Genomic DNA, 12,335 nt, shown 5'->3' on the forward strand with positions numbered 1-12,335 from the left:
TATCATTTGCTAAGACTTTTATATGACCTACAGTAAAATACTATGGTGAAAAGCAATAAAATATATAATGAACAATATATGCAACAGAAATTTTACAAAAGACAGATGTTTATTAGATTCCTTTTACCAACCTCTGACTAAAAAAGATACGTTAAAACAATGTAGGAAGATACTCAAATGTGGATGACGAACAGAATAATCGTCCTGAAAACTGAGGATTTCCATGTTTTGAAGTACAAAGCGATGATAACAGTGATAACTACCAACTGCTAATATTTTGAAGCATCCTTCCCAGATGTTAAGGCAGCTGTAAGAGCTTCATGGGCATTAACAAACTTATTTAAAATCCCTTTGCAGAGTTCGTCACGGCTCAGTGATTAATGAACCCAACTAGTACCCAAGGAGACACAGGTTCAAACCCTGGCCTCGCTCGGTGGGTTAAGGATCTGGCGTTGCTGTGAGCTGTGGTGTAGGTCGCAGATGCGGCTGGGATCCCACGTTGCTGTGGCAGTGGTGCAGGCCGGCAGCTGTAGTTCCGATTGGACCTCTAGCCTGGGAACCTCCATATGCCGCAGGTGCGGCCCTAAGAAGACAAACGAAATAAAATCCCTTTGAGCACGCACCCTTTGGGGGGGTGGGTACCATCATTACCTCTTCTCTACAGATAAACTGAGAAACAGGTAACCTGCTCAAGGTCATAAACTAAGTGATGAGCCATGATTCAACCCAAAACAATATACTGCTTTTCGTCATTTTAGGTAGGTGTTTATATTATTCCCAGTTTTACTGCATACATAAACACTTTCATATAGTTCTTGACTCCAGTGTGCTGGAATCTATTTTACTGTAAATAACCTTTTTTTGCTGTTTTTTAGGGCCATGCGCATGGTATATGGAGGTTCCCAGGCTTGGGGTTGAATCAGCTGTAGCTTCCAGCCTACACCACAGCCACAGCAATGCAGGATCCAAGCTACTTCTGTGGTCTACACCAGAGCTCACAGCAACGCCAGATCGTGAGCAAGATCAGGGATTGAAACTGCAGCCTCATGGTTCCTTGTCGGATTCGTCTCCACTGCACCATGAGGGGAGCTCCTACTGTAAATATTTACAATGGAATATAATCGAATGTACGCATACTTTTAAAGAACCCAGGAGCCAACTAGTTTTTAGCTGCATAAAATGGGAATATTCATTCTAAGAAACGTAATAAAATCAGATTTGTTGATGACATCTATAGCCACCTAAAATCCTCAGGGCCATGCCAACCAGCCATGCCAATTAGTGGCACCTAACAAATTCCACAAAGTTTACCATCTTAATATATTTTTTTAGACACAGGTGATGGCTGGACAGCATTTACTAAACCAGTGTATAGATTTATACCAATGAAAACATGCTAGAAAAGTACTTACTCGCTTTTCCATAGAAAGTGAATTTTAGACAAGCAGCTGCAGGTTTTGCCTACCCTAGCCTCCACCCAGGTCCCCGAGGGCTGACAAGATCAGTAACTCTATGTAGTTATAATTTGTATGTGGCATCGTATAAGTGGGAAAGATGGGATAGAAGGAAATTATTTCTCAAACTCCAATGTGCATACAAATCACTGTGATCTTGAAAAATTTGATTAAGAAGGTCTGGAGTGAGGATAGATTCTGCATTCCTTTTGCGCGCGCGCGCGCGTGTGTGTGTGTGTGTGTGTGTGTGTGTGTGTGTGTGCTTTTTAGGGCCGCCCCCAAGGCATATGGAGGTTCCCACGCTAGGGGTCCAATCGAATCTACAGCTGCCGGCCTGCACCACGGACAGCAACGCAGGATCCGAGTTGCATCTGTGACCTACACCACAGCTCATGGCAACACCAGATCCTTAACCCCACTGAGTGAGGCCAGGGATCGAACCTGCAACCTCATGGTTCCTAGTCAGATTCATTTTGGCTGTGCCATGACAGGAACTCCATACTCTGCATTTCTAATGACTTCCCAGCTACCACTGCCACTGCCTTATGCATTGGGTAACAGAGTCTAGGAAGCTTTGGTGTCTGTATTACCTCTGAATTTATCTTTCGGGAGAGGCAGGGGAGAGAATGATTCACTTTTTTTTTTTTTTTTTTTTTTTTTTGGTGGTAAAATACACATAACATGAAGCTGTCCATTTTAACTTTTTTTTAAAAATAGCCACGTCATGCCATATAGAAGCTCCCAGGCCAGGCAGGGAATGAATCCAAGTCACATCTTCTGCAACATTGGATCCTTTAACCCACTGCGCCAGACCGGGGATTGAACCTGTGCCTCCACAGCAACCCAAGCCACTGCAGTCAATTCTTAACCCTCTGCACCACAGTAGGAACTCCTATCTTAACCATTCTTAAGTGTGTAGTTCAGTAGCACTGAGTAAATCATGTGGAACCAGCATCTATGTGTAAAACTTTTTCATCTTCCACAAATTGAAATTCTGTACCCATTAAACCCTAACTTCCCATTCCTTCTCCCCCAGCCCCTGGCAACCACCATTCTACTCTCTACGAGCTAGACTACTCTAGGTACCCCAAATGAGTGAATCATACAATTTTTGTCCTTTTAAATCGGTTTGTTTCACATAGCACAATGTCTTCAAGGTTCATCCCTGTTGTGTGTGTTAGAATTTCCTTTTAAGTGTGACAAATTTTCCATTGTCTATATATTCCATATTTTGCTTATTCCTCCATCTATAGACACTTGGATTGCCTCCACTTTGCTCCTGTGAATAATGCTGCTATGGATGTGAGTGTACAAATAGCTGAGTCCCTGCTTTCGATTCTTTTAGGTGTGTACTGAGAAGCAGAACTGCTGGACTATATGGTAGTTCTATGTTTAATATTCTGAGGAACCATTTTCCATAGTGGCTGCATGCACATTTTACACTGCCCCCAGCAATGCATGAGGGTTCCGTTTTCACATCCTCTCAACACTTATTTTTTTGGTTTGTTTCGTTTTTTTCCCCCGATTATAGCCATCCTTATGGATGTCAGGTGGTACATTCAACTTTTTAAAAGTTCATTCTAGGAGTTCCTGTGGTGGCGCAGGGGAAATGAATCCGACTAGGAACCATGAGGCTGCGTGTTCAATCCCTGGTCTCGCTGAGTGGGTTAAGGATCTGGCGTTGCCATGACCTGTGGTGTAGGTCGCAGACGAGACTTGGATCTGGCATCGCTGTGGCTATGATGCAGGCTGGCGGCTGTAGCTCCGATTAGACCCCTCGTCTGGGAACCTCCTCATGCCACGGGTGCAGCCTTAAACAGCGCAAAAAGAAAGTTCATTCTAGTATAGCACTTACCTGCTTGATTTCTCGCAACAGATCTGCATCTATATAATATCTTTCTTCAGATCTGACTGCTCCAAAATGATTCTGCATCCTGATTTGGGACATCAGTTCATTGAGTCGGCCCTAAAAATAATACTGGTATGAATTACAACTGCTCACAACAGCAACCATTTCTAAGAATGTTTTATCTTAAAAGGATAGGTGGCACTAAGGTGTCAGTTCCCCCTCTGTACATTATTTGAAACATTAATACAAGCCCAGAACATCATGATTAAGAGTCTACTTTAAGACAGTTTGGGGGGTGGGGGATGTGCTTGGGCTGTGGGATGGAAATCCTGTGAAATTGGATTGTTATGATCATTATACAACTACAGATGTGATACATTCTTTTGAGTAATAAAATTAAAAAAAAGTCTACTTTAGAAAGCAAATTTGGATTAAAGCCAGCAAATACTTAATAAAAACAAGTATACATAATTCCTTTCTGAAGACCAAGTAACATTTCTCTGCAGATCCACCTGAAACAAATTCTAGCTTTAGGCTCTGATAAGTGCTTACCTTAAACTGAGTGGGGGCATTTAGTTCACACTGAATTGTATCTAGCTGAACTCGCAACTGCTCTTCATCAGCTTGGATGGCATATCCACTCTTCCTCTGAATTTCCTGTTTGATTAGGACCTATATAAAGAAAACCCACCAATATGGATAGAATCAACTCTTTTCAGTTACGCATGTAATTTTATTATACATCAATTGTTGAAAGAAATTAGGTTAATACATTAACAACAAACAGTATAACGGTTCAAGATCTGAATCATGTCTGCACATTTTTATTAGGCAATTTACATTCATTTGTTACTTTTAATGACTATGTAGTTTTCATGCATTATTATTAAATTACTTAATAAAACCAATAATTTATTCAAGTATTTTTACACTGAGGGGCATATATCTTGTTTCTAGTTTTGACACTATGGACAACGCTATAATAAACATCTTTGTGTATATATACAAGAAAGAGAGTGCTGGGCTTAAAAGTATGTGTGTTCAGTCTTCAGAAGCTGCTAGATTCCCAAAAGATCCTAACAACTTATATTCATAAGCTACATATGACTACCCTTTTCCTCACATGATTTACTCAGTGCTACTGAACTACACACTTAAGAATGGTTAAGATAGGAGTTGAAAAAAATAATAATAATGTGTAGGAATTCCTGTGAGCAATAGATCACGAAGTTAAATTTTTTCCCAATCTGATAAGTATAAACGCATCTCACGAAATTTGAAAAAATTTGCATTCCCCTGAATGCTAAAGCACCATCCATCTTTTAACTGACAAGAACTATTTTGTATTTGCTCTTCTGTGAACTGCCTTTACACATTATTATTATTTTTTTTTTTTTTGTCTTTTTTGCCTTTTCTAGGGCTGCTCCCATGGCATATGGAGGTTCCCAGGCTAGAGGTCCAATCAGAACTTAGCCACCTGCCTACGCCAGAGCCACAGCAACGCGGGATCCGAGCTGCACCTGCTATCTACACCACAGCTCACGGCAACGTCGGATCCTTAAACCACTGAGCAAGGCCAGGGATCGAACCCGAAACCCCATGGTTCTTAGTTGGATTCGTTAACCACTGAACCACGATGGGAACTCCTACACATTCTTTATTCATATTTCAGTTGGGGTTTTTTGGGGTCAAATTATATAAGATCTCTGTATAACAAACACTACAACTAAAATCGGTGCTGTCTGCAAATTCAATTTTTTTCTTTTTAAAATAATATTTAAATTTTCTAATTCTTACATAGTCAATTTTGTTTTACTTCCTGGCTTTTTGGCCAAAAACCTCCAATCCTAGGTTGTACACCCCCACCTCAAAAATTTCTTAAAGTCTTCGATGTACTTTACTTTTGTCTATGGTATGATACAGTGACCTAATTTTATTTCATTTTCCAGATGGACAGTCAGTTGCTCTAGCATTATTTGTTAAATAAATCCACTGAACTGAAATACCACCTTTCTCATATTAAGATACAGGTGCATCTCCAAAAACAACACAGATGGCCAAAAAGCACATGAAAAGATGCTCAACCTAATTATTAGAAAAATGAAAATCAAAACTACAATGAGCTATCACCTCACACCAGTCAGAATGGTCTTCATCAAAAAGTCTACAAACAGCAAATACTGCAGAGGGTGTGGAGAAAAGGGAGCCCTCCAACACTGCTGGTGGGAATGTAAACTGGTGCTACCACTATAGAGAACAGTATGGAAGCTCCTCAAAATACTAAATCTAGAACTACCATATGATCCAGCAATCCCATTCCTGGGCATATATCCAGAGAAAACCATTATTCAAAAAGATACATGCACCCCAATGTTCACTGTGACACTATCTACAACAGCAAAGACATGGAAACAACCTCAATGTCCATCGACAGAGGAGTGGATAAAGAAGATGTGATACATATATATACAATGGAATATCAGCCATAAAAAGCATGAAATAATGCCATCTGCAGCAACATGGATGAACCTCGAAAATACCATACCAACTGAAGTACGTTAGAGAAAAATATGAGATCACTAATGTGGAATCTAATAGAAATCATGCAGTAGAACTTACCAGAGAAACAGATTCAAAGATTTCAAAACCCTTTATCAAAGGGGAAATGGGGATGGCATAAACTAGAGGGGTTGGGATTGATAAATACACACTACTACAAACAAAAGAGATGGCTAACAAGGACCTATTGTACACCACAGGGAAATTTCCTCGACACTGTATGATAACCTATACAGGAAAAGAGTCTAAAAAGGAATGAATATATATATATGTGTGTAACAGATTGACTTTGCTGTATGCCTGAAATTCATACAATTTTCCCAGTCAACCATATTCCAATAAAATTAAAAAAAAAAAAAAAGACAGGAGCATCCATTTCTGGATTCCCTATTCTGTTCTATTGATCTTTATGTCCCAGTCGGCATATTGATTTGATTATAAGAGCTTTGAAATAGGTTCTAAAATTTGATAAAACAAGTCCCCTTCACTATTTTTTTTGGTCCCCAAAAGTTGTTCTCAAAATACTTATCCTTATTTATGAACTAAAAGATTTTAATCAATTTTTAAGTTGTAATTCATTTTACAATTTTACAAAGTACATATTTTGTTTATCTAAGAGAATGGTTTGTCTCTCTACTTGTGAAAACTTTAATACACTGATTTTTGTACATTTACCTCATACTGAGCCATATTACATTAACATTATAGTTTATTTCCTTAGGTTTTCTAGATATACAATCATGTCACCAGCAAAGAGATAATTTAATCTCTTTTCAATGTTTATATTAGTTAACTACTTTGCTCATTATATTTATGAAAACCTCTTCAGATAACAGTGAATTTTTTAATAATACTGGGTAGCAGGGTTTAGTTTCTGAATGTGATTTTAGTGCTTTGCTCAGAGTATTTGCTGTTCATTTTTGGTAACTAGTCTTTATTATATATTTTCCTTTCACAAGTTGATATGATAAACTATGCTGATAGATAATCCTGCTATAGAACCAATCCTCCATTCCTGAAATGAACCCTACTTAGTCAAAGTGTATTCCTTTAGAATTTGATAAATCGTTGGATTCTCTTTATTTATAATTTCATTAAGAATTTCTGCCTTTGTTTTCTTTGGCCAGGTTTACTGAGGAACGATCACATACAACAAAATTCATCCTTTTTAGGTGCACAGTTCTATGTATTTGGACAAACAGGTTACCATCACCACAATCAGGATATACAACATTTTCATCCCCCACCCAAGTTCTCTCCTGGTCCCTGGAGTCTCCTCTCCCCGTACCTCCTGCTCCTAGCGGCTCCTGATCTGTTACTCACCTCTAGTTTTGCCTTTTGCCTGTGTCACATAATTGGAAACATGCCATATGTAGCCTTTCAGTCTGGCTTCTTAGCATAATTGGCATCTCTATTACAATTATCTGTTTATAGATTTTTATTTGGGGGGGTTGCTAAAAACAGAGATGTAAAATGGTGCTGTTCTGGAAAGGTCTGGTAGTTTTTCAAAAAGTTGAACATTGAGTTACCACATGATCAAGCAATTCCCAGCCTAAGTTTATGTACCCAAGAGAAACAAAAGCATACAACTACACAAACACCTGTACACTTGGGCTAACAGCATCATTATTCAAATAGCCAAAAAAAATGGAAACCACCAAGACATTCGTCAGTTGATGAATGTGGTAGATAAAATGTGGTATATTCATGTAATGGAATGTTATTCAGCAATAAAAAGGGATGACGTCCTAGTACATGCTACAACGTGAACAAACCTTGAAAATAACATGCTATGCGAAAGCCAGTTAAAAAAAAAAATACCACATATCATATGATTTCATTTGTATGAAATGTCCAAAAGAGGCAGATCCATAGAAACAGAAAGTGGCTGCCTACAGCTAAGGAGTTTGGGATGAAACAGGGAGTGGCTGCTCATGGGTATGGAGTTTCTTTTTATAGTGATGAAAATATTCTAAAATTGTGGTGATGGTGGTACAACACTGTGAGTACACTAAAAATCATTGAATTATACACTTTAAATACAAAAACCATATGGTGTGTGAATTATATCTCAATAAAGCTGTTTTAAAAAGCAGCAGCTGTCTATTTCATTTTTGTCTGAAAAAAAGTAATTTTGGAATAGCTCTTTCATCATCAGATAAAATTCAGCAATGAAACTATCTGACCTTGGTGTTTTCCATGGCTGCCCTTTAATCACTTTCCCAATTGCTTCTATGATATTTGTCTATTTAAGATTTCTCCTATATATCAATTTTAATAATTTGCATTTTGTGAGAAAATCATGTTTTCCTCCAACTTCCGTATTTATTGCCCTGAATTGCATGTAGTATTTTCTCATGCTCTTGTGTGTATCTGTGCTTATGTCCCTTTTCTCACTTCTAATTTTTCTTCCTTATGCAGACTCATGATAGCCATTTTTTTTTTTTTTGTCTTTTTGCCATTTCTTGGGCCGCTCCCGCAGCACACGGAGGTTCCCAGGCTAGGGGTCTAATCGGAGCTGTAGCCACCAGCCTACGCCAGAGCTACAACAACGTGGGATCCGAGCCTCGTCTGTAACCTACACCGCAGCTCAGGGCAACACCAGATCGTTAACCCACTGAGCAAGACCAGGGATCAAACCCGCAACCTCGTGGTTCCTAGTCGGATTCGTTAACCACTGTGCCACGACGGGAACTCCCAATGTTAGCCATTTTAATGGTCTTTCAAAAAAAAAGCTTTTCAATTTATTCTATTATGACTAACTTTTTTCTGTTTTACTCATTTCACATTATCTTTATTCTTAGTTTCTCTTGGCTTATCTTAAATATTTTTCTAACTTAAGATTAAGTACTAAGTTCTTTATTTTTTGCATTTGAACTTTTAAAAATGAAGATTTTTTTTAAGGCTATAAATTCTCCTGAGTATACCTTTTGCTGTATCCCAGTGATTCTGCTATATAAGGTTTGGTTTCATAATTTCAATATTTATTGCTATCCATTCTTTTATTTCTTCTTGATAATTTTTGATTTCTACTGTAATGATCTGATACATGCTTTTCTTGTACCAAGATGACTTATCATCTCACTGCTCGCCCCCTACCCTTTCAATAAAATGTGAATTTTAGTACATTTTTACTTTCTTCACCCAATCCTGACAGACCTCTCCTCCAGCTTCTAGGCTTTAATGAAAAAGTTTGTGGTACTTTCAGTTTCAGACTATTATTATTATTTCCTTTTAGTCTGTCTGTCTTCTACTGAAAAAAATCCATATTTAGCACTTCTAATATTCTAAAATTGTGGTGATGGTGGTACAACACTGTGAGTACACTAAAAATCATTGAATTATACACTTTAAATACAAAAACCATATGGTGTGTGAATTATATCTCAATAAAGCTGTTTTAAAAAGCAGCAACTGTCTTAAAAATATTGGGGAAAAAAAAAAATCCAAATTACTACCTGTAAGGTTCTGTGGGAAAGATCCATGAGTTTCCTCTTGTACTGTGCAATTTTGGCCATAGTTGTAGTTTGATTCTTCTGTAATTCACTAATATCTTCAGATATGATCTGTTTTTTTCAAAAAAAAAATTTAAGGTAAATTAAGTATTGATATCACAATTATTTATCAAGTTCACCTATGTGCAAAGTCTGATACTAAGATGAGCCTGAGAGTCATCTCTCAACATATAAACTCTTTCCCCTTTAAATCTCCTTTCATATTTCTTCCCATTTTGTACATCTAAAAATTAAAAAGTACCATTCAAAGATTTCTTTAGAGCTCTAGGAAATTTAGTGATGAGGCAAAGGATATTAGAAAAAGGAAACATACACTTCAGTAACAATTAAGGAATCTGAAGTCATACTACTGAACACAGCCAACAACCAGACCACAAATGAAAAACGTTAAGGTCTATAAAGTGACATGCAGGAGGGGCCTTAATAGACAATTAAATCTAACTATTTGCAGAAAGTACAATATATATCTATATATATATGGCTATATATATATATATATATATATATCAGTATTAACTCTTACAGAATATACTATGGAGGGATGTGCTCAGACTGGAAAGGAAAAGGAAAGATACTAACTACACAACTGAAGACATTTTTACGCCTCTGGATTTTTATTTTTCATTATTTTTAAATCTTTTTGCTTTTCAGGGCCACACATGCAGTATATGGAAGTTCCCAGGCAAGGGGTCAAATCAGAGCTGCAGCGGCCAGCATATGCCACAGCCACACCAGATGCGAGTTGTGTCTGCAACCTACACCACAGATCGTGGCAAAGTGGGATAGAACCTACATCCTCATGGGATACTAGTGGGTTCTTTACTGCTGAGCCACAACGGGAACTCTGCCTCTGGATCGTTGATTTGTTCTCTGCCTGGCCCAAAATCTTACGTCCTACCTTACAAAATTCTTAACCTTACAGCGTGAGTTAAAATCCTATTTTGTTAAACTTTCCCGATTAGATTTCTTGGGGGCCATGACGGCGGCATGTGGAAATTATTGCACTCATGTCACAGCAGTGACAAGAGCCACAGCAGTGACAAGTCTGGATTCTTAACCTGCTGAGCTATCAGGGAAGTCTCCAACCAGAACTAACTCCATTATCACTCCTATCATAATTTATAATTCTACGACACTGGCTTACATTGAGATGTTACAAGTAAGAGGGTAAGAAGATTGTACAAGACCACTGACCTACTTTATCTCACATGTGAGTGGTATTATTTCTTAAGTGCCATACAAATAACTGAAGATTAATTAGCAGTATAAACAGTAATGCTGCCAGTCTCCTTCAGTCACGCACAAGACTGTACAAGACATACTTCAGCAAGTGTCTTCATACACATGTCTATCACATTTTAAGGAACTTTCCAATGATAGACTATGTTGAAGGGACAAAATTAGGTGGCTGTATTTTATATCATGTAGCCCTGAAACGCTCCCCATCGCAGTTTTAAAAAGTTGGCAGGAAAAAAATAAATAAATAAATAAAAAACTGGAGTTCCCGTCGTGACGCAGTGATTAACGAATCCGACTAGGAACCATGAGGTTGCGGGTTTGATCCCTGCCCTTGCTCAGTGGGTTAAGGATCCGGCGTTGCCGTGAGCTGTGGTGTAGGTCGCAGATGCGGCTCGGATCCCGCGTTGCTGTGGCTCTGGTGTAGGCTGGCAGCTATAGCTCCAATTCGACCCCTAGCCTGGGAACCTCCATATGCTATGGGAGCGGCCCAAGAAATGGCAAAAAAAAAGACCAAAAAAAAAAAAAATAATAATACATAAATAAATAAATAAAAAGTTGGCAGGGCTTCTAGACAACAAGAGTAATTACACTATTCTTCTATACCAGCAATACTAAGAAAAAATAGAAATGTTACCATTCAAGTATTTATTGACAAACATTAAAACAATTTAGGAATTAACCAAGAAAAAACAATGTATGATTTTTAAAGGGTTTTGTCTTTCTGCTTTTTAGGGCTGCACCCATGGCATACATAGGTTCCTAGGCTAGGGGTTGAATCAGAGCTAAAGCTGCCAGCCACAGCCACACCAGATCTGAGCCGCATCTGCAACCTACACCACAGCTCACGTCAATGTCAGATCCTTAACCCACTGAGTGGGGCCAGGGATCAATCCGGCATCCTTGTGGATACTAGTCGAGTTCGTTACCACTGGGCCACAATGGAAGCTCCCAAAAGAATTTATTTTAAAGCTTTTACAAAGGACATGAGACCTCAATGAGTGAAGAAACACATGTTCATGATGGAATAATTTAATGTTATTAAGATTCAATTATCTACGAATTATATATTTAATGCAATTCCAACTAAAATCCTAGCATTTTGAAAAACTCATACTAAATATGTTATAGAAGAACAAAGACCCATAAGAGCTTAAAAATCTGAAAAGAACAACAAAGGACTATAGAGTCACTCTACCACATATCTTTAAGATATACTACAGAGCCATAAGAATAAAAAAAATGTGAAACTGATTTAAGAACAGATTACTTCACATATACATTGGAACTTGGTTTGATAAATGCTTTGATAAATTAGTGAGGAAAATGTCAGTTTTGGGGGATGACAATGGAAAAACTGACCCACTATTTAGAGAAAGTTGGGCTCATTCCACTTAGTATATATAAACTCAACTCCATGGGGACACAAGACCCAAATGTGAAAGGTTAAATTCTAAAATATAAGAAAAAAACGCAGAAAACTCTTAGATAGACTTGGGGTAAGGAATGATTTTTTTTTTTTTTCTTTTTATGGCTGCACCTGCAGCATATGGGAGTTCTCAGGCTAGGGGTTGGAATTGGAGCTGCAGCTGCCAGCCTACACTATAGCCACAGCCAACACTGGATCCTTAACACACTAAGCGAGGCCAGGGATCGAACCTGTATCTTCACAGACACTATGTTGGGTTCTTAACCTGCTGAGCCACAATGGTGATTCCCAAG

General features: G+C 38.2%; 1 protein-coding gene across 2 annotated transcripts in view; it reads right to left on the minus strand.

The window, feature by feature from the left end:
* Positions 1-12,335, minus strand: part of NUP54 (nucleoporin 54) — a 41,028-nt gene that overhangs the window by 5,741 nt on the left and 22,952 nt on the right. For both annotated transcript variants that reach the window (XM_003129118.6, XM_021101458.1), the window contains 3 exons: positions 9,321-9,428; positions 3,856-3,975; positions 3,310-3,420 (listed from right to left, as the gene is read on the minus strand). In XM_003129118.6, the coding sequence (XP_003129166.3) occupies positions 3,310-3,420; positions 3,856-3,975; positions 9,321-9,428 (339 nt within the window). The remainder of the gene's footprint in view (positions 1-3,309; positions 3,421-3,855; positions 3,976-9,320; positions 9,429-12,335) is intronic.

The sequence above is a fragment of the Sus scrofa genome, chromosome 8 (genome assembly GCF_000003025.6).
Source record: "Sus scrofa isolate TJ Tabasco breed Duroc chromosome 8, Sscrofa11.1, whole genome shotgun sequence".
NCBI lineage: Eukaryota > Metazoa > Chordata > Mammalia > Artiodactyla > Suidae > Sus > Sus scrofa.